This window comes from Phacochoerus africanus, chromosome 9 (genome assembly GCF_016906955.1).
Source record: "Phacochoerus africanus isolate WHEZ1 chromosome 9, ROS_Pafr_v1, whole genome shotgun sequence".
In the NCBI taxonomy this organism is placed as follows: domain Eukaryota; kingdom Metazoa; phylum Chordata; class Mammalia; order Artiodactyla; family Suidae; genus Phacochoerus; species Phacochoerus africanus.
This window is the reverse complement of record NC_062552.1, coordinates 20,722,882-20,742,744: the sequence shown is the minus strand read 5'-3', so window position 1 is coordinate 20,742,744 and position 19,863 is coordinate 20,722,882. Positions and strand designations below refer to the sequence as shown.

The following is a 19,863-nucleotide window of genomic DNA, read 5'->3' as shown; positions in this document are numbered from 1 at the left end:
GGACGCCACCCTGAGCGATGGTGACTTTCCTCAAAAGCTTGTTGAGCTTCTCGTCGTTGCGGATGGCAAGATGCAAATGGCGAGGTTTAATACGCGTTTTATTGTTTGTTTTCGCGGGGAGCGTGACCTGCCAGCTCCAGGATCTCGGCAGTCAGGCGCTCAGTAGCGTCACTAAGTACACGGGGGTGCCCGCGCCAACCCACTTGGAATAATTGCCCTTGCGGAGCAGGCGATGCACTCCTCCCACCGGCAACTGCAAACCAGCTCGACAAGACAGAGTTTTGGCCTTAGCTGGAGCTTTGCTTGCTTGTTTACCGCGTCCAGACATAATAAAACCGTGAAATTAAAAAGAAAACACTGTGCTTGTAACGAGAAAACGCCCTTCTAGGAAGAAAATTTTTTATGGACAGGTCAGAGATGCGGCAGTAAGCTATCCGATTGGTTGAAATATGTGCCTTCTTTAATCCAATAGAAAACGAGAGTGTATATCCCTTATTTGCATAAACCACTCTCCTCCCCATAATGACAATGTACCATGTGTATCCAATCAGAAGTGAGAATTCAAGAACCCTCATTTGCATTGAGCGACTATAAATAAATGGACTCGACTCTTCACACCACTAATCTTTACTGTGGAGACTGTGGTGATCGTTTCTGCAGCTGTGGAGACACACCATGCCTGAGCCATCCAAGTCTGCTCCAGCTCCTAAGAAGGGCTCTAAGAAGGCCATCACCAAGGCGCAAAAGAAAGATGGGAAAAAGCGAAAGCGCAGCCGTAAGGAGAGCTATTCCATTTATGTGTACAAGGTACTGAAGCAGGTCCACCCGGACACTGGTATTTCCTCCAAGGCTATGGGCATCATGAATTCGTTCGTCAACGACATTTTCGAGCGGATCGCCGGTGAGGCTTCGCGCCTTGCCCATTACAACAAACGCTCGACCATCACTTCCAGGGAGATCCAGACGGCTGTGCGCCTGCTGCTGCCGGGGGAGCTGGCTAAGCACGCTGTGTCCGAGGGAACCAAGGCGGTTACCAAGTACACTAGCTCCAAATAAGTGCTTTCATAAGCACTTCGTATTTCAAAGGCTCTTTTCAGAGCCACCCACTTTCTCAGAGAAGAGCTGTAACTGTTTGTCTTGGTTTAAATTAAATGCAACACTACTTGCGTTTAAAAATCTACTCTTGTGGTTGTTGATAGTTGAAACAATTTTGATTCACAGCAGAGATTTGGCTTGGTTAAGCCTTTTAGCTTTTAGAGACCTAACACTGCTGTTGGATTACTCCCTTTTATTTCCCAAAGACTGAGCATCCAAGTGCTTATTAAACTGTTGGGATGCTCGCTCTTTTCCACAAAGGTAGAATTTTCTGATGTGGATATTGGAATTTCCCTGCTGGGTGCTGAGGAATTTAGAGGATTTCAGAGGATAGAGGATACCCTCAGGGCATGATAATCCAGCCTGCCCTTTGAAAGGGGGATAAGGGAGGGTTTGGTCAAGGCAGCAAAAAGGGCTGGTAGTGGCGTTTTCTTTTGGAGCCTGAACTCTGGCATTTGGGAACAAAGCCAAGTCGCCTGTGGTTCCTTTAACAAGCTGTGGGCACTTCCATGGGGTGTTATCTCAAGCTATTTGGACTCGGTTGAAATGAGATTTTCTCGTTTCGCATTAGAATTGTTTACTGATGGCAACAGCCAGTCTAAAGCCTTTTCAATTTTACTCCCATCCCTGAAATACTGGCTCCCGTTTCCTGGATCATTTATCTTTCGGGGGTGCCACTAGAAGCGCCTGAGAGGGAGGCATTATCGCTCTAGGAGGGACAAAGTGTTTGAATTTGCCGGCTTTTCCCGTCTGGCGCCACCTCATCGGTGACCTAGCGGGGCCCCAGTTGGAGAGGAAGATGTGCTGGTTTTCCTCCGTAAACCTTTTTCAAAGAACCCGCGATTCCCAAAATAATCCTGATGGGAAGGTCTTTGGTTGAGGAAGAGGAGTCAGTGAGTGGGGTTGGCCCAGGTCTGGGTTTGAGTGGGAAGAAGAGCTGAGAAAATGGTCTGCAGATGGCTGCCTATTAGAAGGTGTAGGGGGCGGGAAGGCGTATTTTCCTCCAGTTTATGAGCACCACATGGAGGTGACATAAAACAGTGTATTTGGATGAAGAAACAAAACTTAAGTGTCTCCAAAAAAGACCAAAGAAAATTTAATTGTAAATGATCTTGTACCAGATCATACACCAGTCATCTGACTCCTATATGAGAAGCATTTTCTATCTCAGCATGCACAAAAAAACATAGTGGTGAAAGCTAGTCCTAGGAATTAAAATAATAATAATAATTATAAACCCCACACCCACATGAAAAAATAAATTATTCAACTCAAGACGAAGTTTAAGAATCACTGATCGTTAGGCTCTCCTCCTGGATGTCTGGGTAGTAGTATTATCTCAGCCTCTTCAAAATGATCTTCTGAGGTAGGGATTATTTTTTTCCCCCTTCTTGTCCTTCATAATGTCTGCCTGTATGCTTTCTTCTGTCTTCCTTTTCTCTCTCTCTTTTTTTTTTAATAGTTGATATTTTACCTAAAACTGTGTGCTTAAATAAGATGAAGCCAAAACCTGAGCCTCCTACACTAAAAGCTAGGCCCTTTTGAGATCTGTACTGATACCTGGCTGATTCTTAACAAGCAAACTTGGAAATTTAAAAAAAAAAAAAAAATTCAGATGACTTGGACTCACAGTTAGTACCCCAAAACTATAGGAGAGTAGTGAGAAGCCAGAGATAAAAATTCACACATCTCCCCAGTTGGATTCAGAAGAAACACCAATTTTTCTCATTTAAGTATTTTTATAATGGCTGGACTAGAACCCTATTTGGATAACTCTAATATCTGTGTTATCTTGGTCTTTATATACATTGATTATCTTTCCTCACTCAAATGAAAAATTTACTTATTAGTATGAGAGATTTTATAAAAAAATAAATTTAACCTGGGCACTTTGCATGTGACTCTGGGTCTTATTTAAATTTTTTTTTTTTGTCTTTTTTGTCTTTTTAGGGCCGCACCCGTGGCATATAAAGGTTCCCAGGCTAGGGGTCTAATCTGAGCGGTTGCGCTGTCCTATGCCACAGCCACAGCAACACCAGATCCTTAATTCACTGAGTGAGGCCAGGGATCGAACCCACAACCTCGTGGTTCCTAGTCGGATTTGTTTCTGCTGTGCCAGCCACGATGGAAGCTCCTTAAATTTTTTTGTTTTAAAGGAGCTCCCCCCCTTCTCCCTGTCTGGGATAGAAGGAGGGGCACTACCTCATTATCAGCAGGTGAAAGTGGCAGTCTAAATTTCTTACTCAGTCTCTTTGACACTAATAGAGAAGTTCCTCATTATTCCTGGGTAGAGGTGGAAGTCCAGAATTGCCATGTGGCCTCTGTAGGGATCAATTTTCCTTCTTCCCTTCTAGTTTCTTTGGTTGGTCTAATAAATAAATTGATATGACATCAGGGCAGGCCTTCCCAAGATGTGCCACTTTAGCATGCAGATCATCTGGAGCTGAAAGCAATCAAGGCTGAAAAGATGCAGGAAGAACTTCCCCTTAAATGCCTAAAAGAGTTTAGAGGATCAGTTCCAGGAAAGCAGCTCTCACCACAAATAACTACAGTGTAATTTGAACTTGGTGTGGTAGACAGCGAAGACTAGCAAAGACCGTTTACTAAAATTCCTCTGTGTGTGGTTTCTGTTTGGCCCTGCAAACATTCATTTACAAAACATTTGCTTTTCTTCATCTTCCTACGAATTACCTTCCTACCTTTCAAAATCCCAAACCCCTAATCCCTTCTTCTCTCAGGCCCCAATTGTCTAACTTGTCCTTTTTTCTTATGGCCACAAACCCAGAAATTAAATTTGATTTTTTTCCTGTTAATGTCTCATATCAATTTAATTTTAGACAAGCCAGAAGAACCTAGAAAAGCAGAGGAAAAAAAATGTCCTCCCCAACAACCACAACTTCTTTCCTCTCCACATGATCTTGTCACCTAGAACACTCTCTGGCACTTAACATGTGCTCAGCAAATGTATTTTGAACCAATGCTGAATGTACTTCTTTCTTGAGTTCTCTTGACTTTCTAATTCACAATGATTACTCCTCTTCTCCATGTGTTCCTTTTAACATAAATTGCTTAAAACCTCCAGTTTGGGTGCAGAATATGGTTTATTATTTAAATTTCAGGTATATGCACCCCTCCCTGCCCTTTTCAAAAGAGAGGATAAAATCTTTGAGACCGCATCTGAGACTCAGAACCTGTGTATCGAAGATATCTTTTTACATCTCCACCATCTTTGAAACATTTCAAAGGCACTGAGACAGTGATTACTGATGTTTATTGCTATTGTTGATGGTGAAGATAATGATAAAAACTAAAAAGGAAGTTGAATGTTGTTAAAAACCATAGAAGTCAGAAGACGAGAGAAGGTAAAAAAGAAACAGAAAATGAACATCTTTACTCTCCTGTCTGGTTGCCTGGATGAAAACATGGGCCTCTTACAGAATTGGCTTAGTAGTAATTTTTCTCACATACAGGTTCTTGTTCCTTTTACTATCCTGTTTGACATCAGCAGACTTTGAGGCTTCCACCCTTAAAAATTCCTGAAATAGGAAGTTCCTGTTGTGGCTCAGCGGTAATGAGCCCAGCTAGTATCCATGAAGAAACAGGTTCCATCCCTGGCCTGGCTCAGTGGATTAAGGATCCAGCGTTGCCCTGAGCTGTGGGGTAGGTCACAGAAGTGGCTTGGATCTAGCATTGCTGTGCCTGTGGCATAGGCTGGCAGCTGCAGCTCCAATTCAACCCATAGCCTGGGAACTTCCATATGCCGTGGGTGTGGCCCTAAAAAAAAAAAAAAAAAGTCATGAAATAATAATTCGCCTCCATCTGGACCCCACTTATGAGACTGACGCGCTGCCTATTGTGGTAAGAAGTCACTGACAGGACCCCATTTATTTCTATCTCATGTATCATTAAGAGGAAAAAAGAAGAGTTTTGTTAATAACCTCTCTTGATTTTATGATACTTTAAGACCAGACAGACTCTGCAGTAATATTAGTATAATGTTTAATAATACATATGTTAATCTCTCTCTCTCTCTTTTTTTTTTTTTAGTGCTACATGTGCAGCATATGGAAGTTTCCAGGCTACCGGTCGAATTAGAGCTACAGCTGCCCACCTGCACCACAGCCACAGCAACTTGGGATCAAGCTGGGTCTGCGACCAACACTGAAGCTCAGGGCCTGACCCATTGAGAGAGGCAAGGGTTGGATTCCACATCCTCATGGTCGGATTTGTTTCCGCTGCTTCACAATGGGAACTCCATCGTAATCTCATTTTGAGTATTTCTGTGCTATGTGTTTGTTCCCTTATTTCCTAAAAGTCCCAAGACTTCATGTACTTATGTGCTGCAAAGTTCTCAGCCTTCTAAGAGCAAGAGGTCCAGTGTAGGAAGATGAAGGAGTTTTCTGAAGTACTTACAATACGGTATTTGGCATGCAAGTGAGAAAATGAGGGTTAAGAGGGTTGGCAGTGGCACTGCGGAATGACGACAACAACTTTCTCAGTTCAGAGTCCTTGGTCACATTAACTCAGGTTTACTTTGGACAAAGTGAACAAACTGAATCTTTCTGTTTCAAAATCTCTAAGACGAGGATAGTGTTTACTGTGCGTACCTTCCAGGATCATATATCGTCCTAAAGGCGGTAGATGAATAAAACGGAAGATTTGCTGAATTATCCAATTCTTGCCTTCAGTTTCCATTGCTCAAATAGTTTAAGAAGACTTGGACCAGGACAAAGAATTGCTTGTTTCCTGTCTACCTCTTTTTTTTTTTTTTTTTTTTTTGCAGGAGTTAAAGAGCTGGAACAGTTAAAGCAATGCCTGGCATAGAAGTACCTATCCCTTAAATGTTACCTATTTATAAATCGTTATGTGTGTATACCTTTCCAAAAATCATGAGTCACAATCCCAGTAGCCAAGTGTAAGAACTATGAGAATAATCATTCCTGCATCTGACTGCGTTTAAGGATAGCACTTTGAGAAAACTAAATAGATTCAGTTGTTACTATTACAAAGACTCATCAGACAAGATAATACACGAGCAAACAGAACTCACACTAGATGGGAATGCTGCATGCAAATGAAGGATTCTGGTTCTGATCTCCCATTGGTTCTTTAATAATAGCCAATGGGAGAATTGCACGCAGTCTCCCTCCAGTTAGTATAAATACTTCTTTTGCCCTCATCTTCGCTCTACTTCGCTTTCTCTTTTGTTTAGAAAGGCCTTGCTGTTTTTCTTAGCAGTTATGTCTGGCCGTGGCAAGCAGGGTGGTAAGGCTCGCGCTAAGGCTAAGACTCGGTCCTCTCGGGCTGGTCTTCAGTTCCCCGTGGGTCGAGTGCACCGCTTGCTCCGCAAAGGCAACTATTCCGAGCGGGTTGGTGCTGGGGCTCCGGTGTACCTGGCGGCAGTGCTGGAGTACCTTACCGCTGAGATCCTGGAGTTGGCGGGCAATGCAGCTCGCGACAATAAGAAGACTCGTATCATTCCGCGCCACTTGCAGCTGGCCATCCGCAACGACGAAGAACTTAACAAGTTGTTGGGTCGGGTGACCATCGCGCAGGGCGGAGTGTTACCAAATATCCAGGCAGTGTTGCTCCCTAAAAAGACTGAGAGCCACCACAAAGCCAAGGGCAAGTAAAGTATTACTTGTTTGGCAAGGTATTTTGCTTCCTATCAAGAGAAAAAAAAAAAAAAAGGCTCTTTTCAGAGCCACCCATCTTTTCTACTTAAAGAGCTGTTAGGCTTTTAATTACCCTCCCCGTATGTGAAGGTTTCGGTATCGGGGTAGAAGTCAAAGCTAGCAAGTGAATTACCCGAGGGAAATCTTTAGCCCCAGTAATTGTTCGTGAGGACTTTACCTGTGACATAACCATTTTACTCTAAATTGCCATCCCTGTCCCAGAGGTGAGAGCTTTGGGATTTTTCCTTCTGAGAGAAGGTTATTAGTGATAGGCACAGATTTCTTTAAGGTTAACTTTCGTCAAAAATGCAACACCAAAAATAAATATGCATCTCGATTCAGGAGTTTATAAAAGCATTACACATTTTATCGAGCAGATGAGAGTAAATTATAGATCCTTGACACTCCCCTTTACTTTCAAAATCGTCTCCCTGATTGTCCACAATATTCGTGCCACACCCAAGAAAACCTTAATATTTTAGATGCTACCCAAATGTAAATTTCCCTAAGCATTTCTAAAATATCTTTGGTTTTTGAACTCAACAAAACCCATTGACGAAGTTCTTGTTGTTTTGTGCGATTATCTTGTAAATTTTAAGAATTCTAAGGCTTTTGAATGCAAGATTATTGTCCACAATAGATACAGAGGAGAAAGGGTAAATAAGATGACGTCAGGGCGTCAGAGTCTTTTTGGTGAACTCATTCACCAATCTGAAAGCCGCTCTTGAGCCCCCCACAGGCTCAGAAGTAGACCAATCAGGGGAGGACGCGGGAACGTTTGAATGTTCTCGGGCCCAATAGTCGGAGGTCTAGCTGTATAAAAGAAGGGTGGCTGACTCCTTCTCACTAGTTGCTGTGAAGACAAACTCCTTGCTCGTTAGTTATGGCTCGTACCAAGCAGACCGCTCGCAAGTCCACTGGCGGCAAAGCGCCACGCAAGCAGCTGGCCACCAAGGCGGCCCGCAAGAGCGCGCCCGCCACCGGCGGCGTGAAGAAGCCGCACCGCTACCGGCCCGGCACGGTGGCCCTGCGCGAGATCCGGCGCTACCAGAAGTCCACGGAGCTGCTGATCCGCAAGCTGCCGTTCCAGCGGCTGGTGCGCGAGATCGCGCAGGACTTCAAGACGGACCTGCGCTTCCAGAGCTCGGCCGTGATGGCGCTGCAGGAGGCGTGCGAGGCCTACCTGGTGGGGCTCTTCGAGGACACCAACCTGTGCGCCATCCACGCCAAGCGCGTCACCATCATGCCCAAGGACATCCAGCTGGCTCGCCGTATCCGCGGGGAGAGGGCGTAAAATGGCTCTTCTCGACTAAATGCCAACCTTAAACCCAAAGGCTCTTTTCAGAGCCAACTATAATTTCACTTTTGAGAGCTGTGTCACAAGGCACTAGAATATACTCGGTGTACATTGGTTATTCTACTCTCCTCGACTTGAGGTTTAACACAACAGGAGGCAGAACAAAGGAGTTTTGTAGGCTTTTCCCTGAACGGATTTTACACTAAAATGTGAGACTTAATATACTTACCGTGACAGCCACCAATTCCAAAGATTTTGCCTCCGTTTCTATTTCCACCCATTACTTATATCAAATAACCTTTTCTCCTGACATCTGAGGCAGAAGTTACTAGGGCCTGGTAAAATAATGTGGATCCCTCTCCTACAAGAAAAACCCACAGAAAACACAAGATAAAATGAATTTCGTAGTTTACTTGTATTTATTTGCTTGCTGGGGTTTTAAAAGGCTTTTGGGTTACATAATATTTGCATTAGAAAAAGTAAATCTGGTCATCTGTGTGTCTTTTATGTTTATTTGTAACATCTCATTTTGCCAGACTACTACAATCCTCTGCCTGGCACAGATCTTTATTCCACATAAGGGATCTGTCAGAAGCACCATTGCCCTTAGCTTAAACCAAGTTGACGGCCCTGCCCCAACTCTTGTCATTGCTGCTGTCCAAGAATCTTGGTTTTTGCTCTTACAGCTGTGCTAGCTCTTGTGTTCACTCTTTTGATTCCCCCCCACACCAATATTGCATGTATCTGTAGGATTAAAAAGGTGTTTTAGGTTACAGGGCTTCTTAGCTTGTAAAAAGTAAATGTGCCCACTGCTGCTGATGCACAGAGGACAATGGCTGGGTCAAACTGCTCCTTTCTCCCTCTCCGCAGCTAAGGGACATGGATTTGGCTTTTTAAGTCTTCATTTAGTGCATTTGTCCAGTGCCTAGGAAGAAAAAAGTAGCACCATCTTAGAATCCACATCCTTTTTAATCTTTCTAGAGTATTCTGGAAGGTGGAAGCATTTGGATGCTGGCTAGCTAGCCAGGGATCAAATCCCAGCTTTACTGTTTAATATGTCATCTTAAAAAAACAATTTGAACATTATCAGAAAAATGGGGATAACACTACCCACCTCATAGGTTTGTTATTGGATAAATGTATGTACTGATTTGGGGGCACATAGCATTATATACACTGAACATTTTCAACCTTTGAAATAAAAACGAACTCTACCTTTTAAATTTCCTTTTTATTTGGCATTCCTTAGTTGCATAGATTCTGCTCAGTTCCAAAATAAAACTTGAGCAGATATTTTTATAACCAAAGCATGGAAGAAATTCACATTCGTGAAAGAAAGTTATTGAACACTTTGGACTGGGGTGTGGTGTCAGCATTTTAATATCACTGCCTTAGGCCTCTATTATATTAGGGGTGTGAGAAAGGTGGGGCTGAAGGCAAAAGAATTTATTGTACAGATTGTATTTTAAATGGCTGTGGCAAAGTCCTCAGTCGAACAGGTTTTCATTTTGGTTTTGTTTTTGTTTTCCTCCAGGCTCATAGAGTGATGTTACACCACAAGGTGTAGTTTACAGCTAATGCCACTGGAGTTTTTGTTATAAAGACTTTCAAAGGAGAGGGGAAGTCAAGGTTTAGGTGCATTTTTCAGACTTGAACTTTTAGTAGTGGCTTTTCCAGTTGTCCCAGTAAAAGTAAGTTATTGCTCAATGAGTATTTTACACACCACACAACAGTGTGATTTAACACAACAGTGGGCAGTCGATATAAAGATTTGAACTGCACCACAGGGTTGGTTGCAGGAAAGCCAGAAGCCTGAGATTGTCAGTGCACCTTGGGAACTGGCACATAAAAATACATTTGGACAACCATGTTTAACATGTGACGTAGGAAAAGCAAAACAATCTGTTGATGCCATGTACTTTATTACATACTGTGTTTTTTTGTTTGTTAGTTTTTTTAAATCCTGTCCCTCTCCTTCTCTCTTCTTGGAAAGAGATTTATGACAATTGAGTTTCTTTTGGAGGCTCTGTCTTTAGGCAGATAATGAGAGTTTAGCGAACTCCTCTCTGCATTTTCTGTGTTCTGCAAATGCTCAAAATAACCTATAGGGAAGGGAAAATAATTTTCCCTCTACCCAAGTTCTTGGCTAATATCTACAGTGTAAAAGGTAGATTAACAAGAGAAAAATAAACATAAGTTTAATAGCATGTATGGCGCACACACGCAAGGGAAATACTAAGAAAAATGAACAAAACTCCCCAAGTTGGGCCAAACCACCATCTTAAATACCATCTTCAGCTAAAGACACAAAAAAGTGAGAGGTACCAGTTATGAGATGTTGCCAGGAAAAGGAACAAGGTTAAGTTTGTTTTTCAGAATTAAGTGCAGTGCCTTCTCATGAGATTATGTCGTGATTTAGTCATTCTCTTCCTAGTAGAGAGGCAAACAATTTAAATTTCTTCTATAAATGTAAATGTCCCTTACAAGAGTATTCTCCTCTGCTTTCAGAAACTTTTCTTTTTTTTTTAAAGTATCAGCTCAAAAATAGTCCCATGCCAAAGAAGCATATGAGGGAAGGGATATCATATTCAGCTACCCTTCACAACAATCTTCCTGACTGAGAAAGTACAATATTTGCCATAAAATATAAGCCTAAAGTAAAATTCTCAGCCGAAGATATAAATGGCCCCAGATTCAAAGAGCAAAGGGAGCAAAAACAATCCAGAGATTAAAAATCAACCTATATACTATTTTATTTCTTCCACATTTTCATTGGATCGCCGCCTGCCCAGAGGTGGGCGGGACCCAGAGGGAGGCAGCTATGCCCCCCCCCCCGCCGGCCCTGCGTTTTCAGTTCTCAACGAGGTCCGGTTACGGCTTATAATTACTCTGGAGCAAAGAGCGGCTCACTACTTCTTCCATATCGCTAGAAGATTAGGTAACATGTCTGGACGCGGCAAGGGCGGCAAGGGCCTGGGAAAAGGCGGCGCCAAGCGCCACCGCAAGGTGCTGCGGGACAACATCCAGGGCATCACCAAGCCCGCCATCCGGCGCCTGGCCCGGCGCGGCGGCGTCAAGCGCATCTCCGGCCTCATCTACGAGGAGACCCGCGGGGTGCTGAAGGTGTTCCTGGAGAACGTGATCCGGGACGCCGTCACCTACACCGAGCACGCCAAGCGCAAGACCGTCACCGCCATGGACGTGGTCTACGCGCTCAAGCGCCAGGGCCGCACTCTCTACGGCTTTGGCGGCTAAAAACTTAGCTCTTTATTTCCTGCATAGAAAAAGGCCCTTTTTAGGGCCGCCCACTTTTTCATAGAGGGGGCTGTACCTAACTTGCGTTTTAGAGTGTTATTTATAAATATTAATGATAACATAGTGGTAATAATTAGGCCCAGCGGTTGCTCGTTCACCAGGTTTAGCCAATCGCCAGCTATACACTAAGAGTAGAGGGTATTCTCAGTGGACAAATTATATCAGGGCCTGAGTGGGTGCTGCTGGCCCCTCACGAAGGAAAAAAAGAAAAGACTGCCAGTAAGGCGCTGAGTGAGTTAATATCAGCACTCTCGGACCTTGGCCGCTTCTTCCAACGCTGCCGCCACTGCCAGGTTGCGAAAGGTATCCCTGGATTTTGGATTGGGCATCATGGTGGCCCTTCCCCACCCCTCCAAGCCGGTGCTTTAGAGTTTTAAAAGTGCTTTGGCGTTGCTGATTTTCATCCTCAGGCTTGATTGAGGCCCTCTTTAATCCTCGGGCTAAGCAGAGTTTGTAAATTCCCATTTACTAAGCTAAAGAAGTCTTTTGAACCCTAGGTCTTTGACGTTAATGGAGAAGCCCCCTCCTTTACTGTGGCACTCAAGAAGCTCTCTTGCATCTTCCTCTCTCCCGTATTTCCACTGTCTTGTGAATTGTAAAAAGTTTTTTTTAAAAAAGTTTCAAAAATGACAATATGGTTATAAAAAATTTTTTGAAGTATGTCCTAAAATTGATTAACCAACCAACTGAATAATCAAGATCTTTAATGTTTGAGAAGTGAATTGATGGTTGTTCCAGAAAACATTTTACTGCCTGGTTATTCTGCTAATATATCTCTCTGATACTGGAGGAGGAGGTATTGACTTGGTAGTTGGGAAAGGAAAGTGAGATTATTAATTTCAGGTGAAGGTTACCTTTTGGGCATCATCTGCGTATAAATGGTGATGAGACTGGACGAGATCATTAAGAATTTAAACGATTTATTACAGCGCATTTTAATAGTAAATGAGTGGAAACTAAATTGTCATCAGATGGGACTAGGCAAGTAAAGTGTTATTTATATGCATAAAATTGTGTTTTATAGTTCAGGCTGCTATAACAAAAATACCATACATTGTGTGTCTTGTACAGTAAGCATCTTTCACAGTTCTGCAGGCTGAAGTTCAAGATCAGGGTGCTGAACAGATTCAGATGTGGTATCTGATGAGGATCCAGTCTCATAGACTGCTGCCTTCTGGCTGTGTCCTCAGTGGTAGCGTTGAATGAATGTATACCTGAGTTTTCTACACAAGTGCCCTCTTCTGCCCCCAGGCCCACCAGAGTGCTGCCATGATTATTGCCCATCTACAATTCCGGATTTTTTCACTGATTGAATTAATCAGCATATTAGGTTTTCTCTAGGTCTAAGATGCAAGAGTGGCAGATCAGGCAGCATTATCTATGTTCTGAACAAGGATTTCATGAGTGTTAGGACTGAGGAATGCTCACACATTTTCACCCAGGGCAGTGGTAGGTATGACTAAAATCAGTCTGAAACTATCTACAAAGGCTATGAACTAAAAAAGACAGGCCAACCATAACAGAAGCTGGTCTATGGAGCAACCACACCTCCCTCCAGTATAGGAAATCTATATTCGCCCCGTCATTACATAGGCTTTGAATGGAGGACAGGAAATTCTTTCTAAATTGCTTAGTGATGTGTATCCCAATGCCTATAACAGTATCTGGCACATTACACAAAATCAATAAATATCTTCTGAAGGACACCAGGACACCAGCTAAGGAAAATATAAAGTAACCACTCTCTCAACCAGGCCCATTTTTGCTCCTTTGGTCATCCAGGATGCAACTCTGAATGCTCCCTATTGTCAGTTTAAATTAAGACAGTCTAGGTAATTATCATTCCCCAAGAAATCTTGGAGGACAGCTAATAGGGGGGAAATGGTATGCAAAAACTAGGAGGAACACTGACTGAAACTAACATACTGAGCCTGAAATCAGCCCTCCATCCATAAAAATTATTAAAAAAAAAAAAAAAAAAAAGGAGTTCCCGTCGTGGCGCAGTGGTTAACGAATCTGACTAGGAACCATGAGGTTGCGGGTTCGATCCCTGCCCTTGCTCAGTGGGTTAACAATACGGCGTTGCCGTGAGCTGTGGTGTAGATCGCAGATGCGGCTCGGATCCTGCGTTGCTGTGGCTCTGGCATAGGCCGGAGGCTACAGCTCCGATTGGACCTCTAGCCTGGGAACCTCCATATGCCGCGGGAGCGGCCCTAGAAATGACAAAAAGACAAAAAATAAATAAATAAATAAAATAAATAAATAAACCAAAAAACTAGAGAGTTCAGTTGTAGCTCAGTGGGTTAAGGATCCAGGGTTGTCACTGCTGTGGTTCTGGTTACAGCTATGGCACAGTATCAATCCCTGGACTGACAACTTCCGCATGTCTCAGGTGTGGCCAAAAAAAAAATTTTTTTTTAATGATAAAAATTTACAAAAAAACCCCAAACCCCACAATGTTAGAGGCATTTGTGAATATCTTTTTAGAGGGGAATAAACTGTTTCCCTATTAGCCAACTTCAAGTTAATTCAGGTCACTTTTCCAGCTGAGTTCTAAAGTCTGGTATACTTCTGGAACATGATTGGACTAGAGCCATTCTTCCTTCATAACCTTTTGTGGCTACAATTGACTAGATCATATTTCCAGGTTTAGCAAGAGAACCTCTTCACAGATCAACAGTGCCTACTCTAAAAATTTCCTTTTCTGCCACCCTGCCTGACGGTGTGTATGTGTGTGTATATATATGTGCATCTCATAAAATTCACCCACTTTAAGTGTCCAACTCAGTGAACTTTAGTATATTAACTTGTACAACCATCACTACAATCTGATTTTAGATACTCAAATTCTATCAAATTTCTATTCCTCTGTGAAGGAAGGTAAAAAAGTACCAGTAACTGTTGAGGGCTGTGTTGACACCAAGATGGAAGCTCGTTTTCTTCATAAATTAATTTTAATTTCGCTTGAATTCAATGCCCTGGATTTTCTGGAGCTGAATCTCGTTTCTTCTACCCACCATTTCAGATTACTTTTTTAATCAAGACAAACCACCGTTGGTGGCGGTAATTTCAGCACCGTTCTCAGGACACGACTGAGAACCGTTCAGATGTCTGTTTCATAATACGTAAAAACACAGATTAAAAGCAAAAATTCACTAACAGGGCTTTGGAGTTTCTCTCCCGCTTTCACACGCCCCCAATATTGGTCGCACCAGGAAAATCACATGAGACCATCAGTTCTGATTGGCTAACACCCATGAATGGGGCTTGCCGATTGGGCAGTGCTGCTCTTTGTGCCTGGAAACCAATTTAAGTTTCTAGCTTTCAAGGTTGTATTCCACCTTTAATGAGTTTAGACTCTCAACCCCCAAACTCACCAGTATACAGTGAATGAGGGAAGACTGGGAGTTACTTTGGTGTAGTGAATGTAAAGATCTCGGACTTACCTTTGCTGTTAGCTCCTGCAGTCTTCTGAATGAGAAACTTCTCATCGTTCATTTTTACTACTGCATAGTTACAGCCTTTTGTTGAGTATTTGGGTGGCCCTGAAAAGGGCCTTTGGTTTAGAAAAGCAAAGTTTTGATGGGGAAGCAGTGCTTAACCACCAAAGCCGTAGAGGGTGCGGCCCTGGCGCTTGAGCGCGTAGACCACGTCCATGGCGGTGACGGTCTTGCGCTTGGCGTGCTCGGTGTAGGTGACGGCGTCCCGGATCACGTTCTCCAGGAACACCTTCAGCACCCCGCGGGTCTCCTCGTAGATGAGGCCGGAGATGCGCTTGACGCCGCCGCGCCGGGCCAGGCGCCGGATGGCGGGCTTGGTGATGCCCTGGATGTTGTCCCGCAGCACCTTGCGGTGGCGCTTGGCGCCGCCTTTTCCCAGGCCCTTGCCGCCCTTGCCGCGTCCAGACATGCTTACAGGAGAAGCGAACCAACAGCAAATAACAAAGAGCCCCAGAGTCCACCCTTATATACATACTCCCCTCCCCCGCCCCCCACCGAGAGAATGGGAAGCGCGCAGGCGGGAAATGTGACGCCAATAATCCCCTCCCTTAACCCCTCCTCCAAACCGGCGGAAGGGCGGGGACGGCAGGGCGGGTAGGGCAGTCAGGCAGAGCCCAGTTTGACCAATAGTCTGCTTCTTTAGCTGGGCTTTGTTCTAACTGCAGTACCGGAGCTAGGCTTAAAGGGAACATGATTCCAAAAATTCTAAGTAGAAAAAAAATCGAAGGTAAAAATTTCACAATAAAATTTGTTAGTCTTATAAATATCGAGATCAAAGAGAATTATAAATTTAGTTAACTAGCTTTTTCTGAAATGTTTTACTTTTTACCCATTTTTGATAACGCTTTGTTTTGCAACTGATGCTTACAAGGCCTTATTTTTTTCAGTTCTCTGCAGTGCCTATTCTTTCGAATGCCTCTAAACATTTTACTAGAGCATGAGAGCAGTACAACTTATCAAAGGGGCCAGTCTGTTCGCATACGCAGGGGATTTTTACACAGAGGGCACACCGGTGAAAGCTGTTTGCTTTCCTTTTCCAGCAGATGGCAAGCTATATTAAGCCAATTCGAGTTGAAAATTAGTTTACAGCCACTTCATTTGAAAACATGGGTGGCTCTGAAAAGAGCCTTTGGCTTAACTTTCAAGGGAAATCGGCAATTATGCCCGTTCTCCGCGAATGCGGCGAGCTAGCTGGATGTCCTTGGGCATGATGGTGACACGCTTGGCGTGGATGGCGCACAGGTTGGTGTCCTCGAAGAGCCCCACCAGGTAGGCTTCGCAGGCCTCCTGCAGCGCCATCACGGCCGAGCTCTGAAAGCGAAGGTCGGTCTTGAAGTCCTGCGCGATCTCGCGCACCAGCCGCTGGAACGGCAGCTTGCGGATCAGCAGCTCCGTGGACTTTTGGTAGCGGCGAATCTCACGCAGGGCCACGGTGCCCGGCCTATAGCGATGGGGTTTTTTCACGCCACCAGTGGCCGGTGCGCTCTTCCGAGCAGCCTTTGTAGCCAGCTGCTTGCGCGGCGCCTTGCCGCCAGTGGATTTACGAGCGGTTTGCTTAGTACGGGCCATACCTACACCTAAAAAAGCGTAAAGAGTACTTGCACAAATAAGTTGGCGAGACACGTAGCTAGTATATATAGTACCTAGAGTACACTGATTGGACGAGAAAGATGTTTACGTCTCAGGCTCTGACTGGTCTCCTTTTAAACTTTCCAACAACCATGCAGTTTCATTGGCTACTACGTTCTATCCTAGACGCTTCCCACATTTACTTTTGTTCTTTTTCCACTGATTGATTTCGTGTCAAAGCAATACTTTGAAAGTTACATTTTTGAAAAACTAAACATTAATTTCATTGATGCTGTAGTACTATTTGCTTATTTACTGGGTGCGGGGAGTGGGGGTGAGGGAATAATCCTCCAAAATTGAGTGAAAAATCCCAAAAATGTACTCTAAATCACCGGCTTGATAACCAGATATCAGGTTAGAAATTTCCAAAACCATTTTACAAGGGCTCCCTTTGTAATGCTTAAACTGAATAAAGAACTTCTTTTAAACCATCAAGACATAATCTCTAGTAAAACCACACTAGCAGCTTCGGAAATATTTCCTGCAGTAAATCACCTTCCTAAATATTTATGCTCAGACTTTTACACCTGGAGCTTTCCGAAAGATGATATCTAAAGCTTGGCATACATACTTTTCGCTAGCCACAATGGCTCAGTGAAGTTGCTCTATGGGGGGCAGCGATGGACTTGCTCAATAAATGAATTCCGGACCATAAAGAAGAGAACTTATAATTGCTAAAGACCTTACAATCATTTAATTTCAACGTTAATAACGCCGAACATCACCTCTTTAAAGTTAAGAACCGGTAGCCCAGAGTCTATCTTTTGATTGGTTGAGCCCATTATACCGACTAGCCATTAAGGAAGCAGAACTAGCATCCTTCATTTGCATGAAGCCTTTCCATTTCTTTTGATGCCTGTTAAACCCAATAGATACAGTAGGTACAAATCATTTAGAGAAATTCGTGACTACAGTATTTCCTTTTTAAAAGCTATGTTTGATTAAATGCCACGTTCCTCTAAGAAATGCTTGTTCCTTTCCAGAAGTACTTATGTAACCTTCCTCTTGGAGAAAGATTGTATGTCTGTTATAACTGTCCTTTAAACTAAGAATCATAGCTCCAATTGTTCTCTTCCAAATTCTTAGAAATTGCACAATACATTTTGTAAACACAGACTCTCAAGAGAATGAAAAAAATATTAGAGAAAACACATCAAAGGCTTATGGAAGCATTAACGTAGAGCTCTTTTGTTGAGGAAAACCTGGGAGGCTCAAGTTACTCAGGCTAGTGCGGACTTGTTTGAAAACCGCAGTCGCGCGCGCGCGCGAATTACACGTCACTACTTCATTTGCCCTGGTCCTAGGCGACTGCCCAGGGCCAAATTGTGAGAGAGGCATTTTATTCTCTCAGTTTGATTAGTAATATGAAATCATTTTAGCATCAATAACAATTTTACAGCCACAAACAAATTAAAGGGAGACGGCCTTAACATTTTACCTTGGGGCCGACCCTCTTGCTTTCAAACTAAGGCAACTTATCCCCATCTCCCCTCCCCCAACACCTCCCCACGAGCAATGCCTGAGAACAGTTTAGTTCACCCACAGCTTGTTTGCGCCCATCATGCGTTAGGTTTTGAGGTTGGGCTATGTTGTGAGTATGAAAAGGCATTGAAAGTTCGCTAAGCCCATTGGGCTGCAGGAACAAACTGCAATGAACAGAAACTGTTTGCATGCTATGTTTTACATAGGCGCAACTTTAATGTTAATTGCGGTGTTAGCCAGTTCCTCTGTTTTTCAAATTCTCTTTTGCCCCAAATACATAATGCATCCTGGTGCGGACCAAGAGCGCCAGCGCCTCGGGTCTTTACCACACATCACTGTTCAGAGCTGCCAGAAAAGGCAGTGGCATCGATGAGAACTTGTCTCGAACCTGCAGATCAGGCCTCCAACCCCTCGATTTCCTCTCCCTCCCAACCTTTTGCATTTATTGCAGTTAGGAACCAATGTCCCTGACCTTGCTTCCTAGAGGTGAAGTCTCAGGTGAAACTCCTTGATTCTTACGTGATTGCCTTACAGCGCCCCGACCTGAAAATAAACCCTGCATTTTTTAAAAGGGAAACAGCACCCTCTGATGGTAATGGGCAGCAAAGCCGTACTCTCCCTTGCCTAGTATTTGTCTCCACGAGGCAACCGGCGAGGGGGGTGGAGGGCTTGTTGTTGGGCGCCTCAGTGCTAGCGCCAGGGAAGCGGGACCACAGGGTTCAGGTGCCGGCGACTGCCTTCTGAGACCCTGGGGGGAACGCAGGGGGCGCTAGGGTGCCGGGGGAGGGCGCCGGCGCGCACCAATCACAGCGCGGCCCCGCCCTATAAATACCGCGCGTCCGGGCTCGTGCTGTCTTACTGCTTTGTCGGGTCCTAGCTGTTTTCCATTTCTTGTTCTGCTCTCACCATGTCCGAGACCGCGCCGCCCGCCCCGGCTGCTTCCACTCCTCCGGAGAAGCCTTCAGCTGGCAAAAAGACGAAGAAGCCTGCGAAAGCTGAAGCAGCTGCGAAGAAAAAGCCTGCGGGTCCTTCAGTTTCGGAGCTGATCGTGCAGGCCGTTTCCTCCTCTAAGGAGCGCAGCGGCGTGTCCCTGGCTGCGCTCAAGAAGGCACTGGCTGCTGCTGGCTATGATGTGGAGAAGAACAACAGCCGCATCAAGCTGGGTCTCAAGAGCCTGGTGAGCAAAGGCACCCTAGTGCAGACCAAGGGTACCGGCGCCTCCGGTTCTTTCAAACTCAACAAGAAAGTGGCCTCTGTGGAAGCCAAGCCCAGCGCCACAAAAGTGGCAGCGAAAGCTAAGGCAACCAGTGCTTCTAAGAAGCCCAAGAAGGCCACCGCGGCGGCTGCTGCTAAGAAAGCTGTCAAGACTCCGAAAAAGGCTAAAAAGCCAGCGGTGGCAAAGAAGCCTTCCAAGAGTCCCAAGAAGCCCAAGGCTGTGAAGCCTAAAAAAGTGGCTAAGAGCCCTGCTAAAGCCAAGGCTGTGAAACCCAAAGCTGCCAAGGCAAAGGTGACCAAGCCAAAGACTGCCACGAAGCCCAAGAAGGCAGCACCCAAGAAGAAGTAAAGCTCCGGTTGGAATCTCCAGTAACCCAACGGCTCTTTTAAGAGCCACCAACTTATTTCAAAGAAAGAGCTTTAGTACAAAGAAGCCTTATAAACTGCAGTCCTTGCAAATGCAGCGTTTCTAAGGCTATGTTTGTCCCACAATGTAGAGGCTCAGGGTAAACTTTGCGGTGGGGTCCTAAGTTAATTACTGAAGAAACTAGCGTTTCTGGTCTCCCAGCAGAGGCTCAGGAGCTCTTTTACTTGAATCTTGGGCATCTCTACATGAATACCTGGGGGAATGTTGGGGGCCTGTCCAGGTCTCCTC

General features: G+C 44.4%; 6 protein-coding genes across 6 annotated transcripts in view; 4 read left to right on the top strand and 2 right to left on the bottom strand.

Moving 5' to 3' along the window:
• Window positions 1–15,309, bottom strand: part of LOC125136316 (uncharacterized) — a 52,718-nt gene extending 37,409 nt beyond the window's left edge. Inside the window, exons 1-3 of the mRNA XM_047797039.1 lie at window positions 15,006–15,309; window positions 1,267–1,285; window positions 10–24 (exon numbers count right to left, since the gene is read on the bottom strand). Coding sequence (XP_047652995.1) covers window positions 10–24; window positions 1,267–1,285; window positions 15,006–15,291 — 320 coding nt within the window. The 5' untranslated portion in view covers window positions 15,292–15,309. The remainder of the gene's footprint in view (window positions 1–9; window positions 25–1,266; window positions 1,286–15,005) is intronic.
• Window positions 612–1,106, top strand: LOC125136313 (histone H2B type 1-B). Its single transcript, XM_047797035.1, has one exon. It carries the CDS (start codon window positions 676–678, stop codon window positions 1,054–1,056), a length of 381 nt encoding a protein of 126 aa, XP_047652991.1. The 5' UTR covers window positions 612–675; the 3' UTR covers window positions 1,057–1,106.
• LOC125136307 (histone H2A type 1-B) lies at window positions 6,289–6,769 on the top strand. The gene has a single exon (XM_047797028.1). It carries the CDS (start codon window positions 6,336–6,338, stop codon window positions 6,726–6,728), a length of 393 nt encoding a protein of 130 aa, XP_047652984.1. The 5' UTR covers window positions 6,289–6,335; the 3' UTR covers window positions 6,729–6,769.
• On the top strand, window positions 7,622–11,360 carry LOC125136317 (histone H3.1-like). The gene is made up of 3 exons (XM_047797040.1): window positions 7,622–7,982; window positions 8,141–8,146; window positions 11,001–11,360. Exons 1-3 carry the CDS (start codon window positions 7,654–7,656, stop codon window positions 11,320–11,322), a joined length of 657 nt encoding a protein of 218 aa, XP_047652996.1. The 5' UTR covers window positions 7,622–7,653; the 3' UTR covers window positions 11,323–11,360.
• A 680-nt stretch (window positions 15,310–15,989) lies between the features above and the next one.
• Window positions 15,990–16,475, bottom strand: LOC125136283 (histone H3.1). The gene has a single exon (XM_047796992.1). It carries the CDS (start codon window positions 16,449–16,451, stop codon window positions 16,041–16,043), a length of 411 nt encoding a protein of 136 aa, XP_047652948.1. The 5' UTR covers window positions 16,452–16,475; the 3' UTR covers window positions 15,990–16,040.
• A 2,393-nt stretch (window positions 16,476–18,868) lies between these two features.
• Window positions 18,869–19,608, top strand: H1-1 (H1.1 linker histone, cluster member). The gene has a single exon (XM_047796383.1). The coding sequence runs from the start codon at window positions 18,901–18,903 to the stop codon at window positions 19,555–19,557; it is 657 nt and encodes a 218-aa protein (XP_047652339.1). The 5' UTR covers window positions 18,869–18,900; the 3' UTR covers window positions 19,558–19,608.
• The last annotated feature ends 255 nt before the right edge of the window (window positions 19,609–19,863 follow it).

Excerpts from the sequence above, each read along its gene's own strand:
- LOC125136317 (XM_047797040.1), top strand. The coding sequence starts at position 7,654 with ATGGCTCGTACCAAGCAGACCGCTCGCAAGTCCACTGGCGGCAAAGCG.
- LOC125136307 (XM_047797028.1), top strand. The coding sequence starts at position 6,336 with ATGTCTGGCCGTGGCAAGCAGGGTGGTAAGGCTCGCGCTAAGGCTAAG.
- LOC125136283 (XM_047796992.1), bottom strand. The coding sequence starts at position 16,451 with ATGGCCCGTACTAAGCAAACCGCTCGTAAATCCACTGGCGGCAAGGCG.
- LOC125136313 (XM_047797035.1), top strand. The coding sequence starts at position 676 with ATGCCTGAGCCATCCAAGTCTGCTCCAGCTCCTAAGAAGGGCTCTAAG.
- H1-1 (XM_047796383.1), top strand. The coding sequence starts at position 18,901 with ATGTCCGAGACCGCGCCGCCCGCCCCGGCTGCTTCCACTCCTCCGGAG.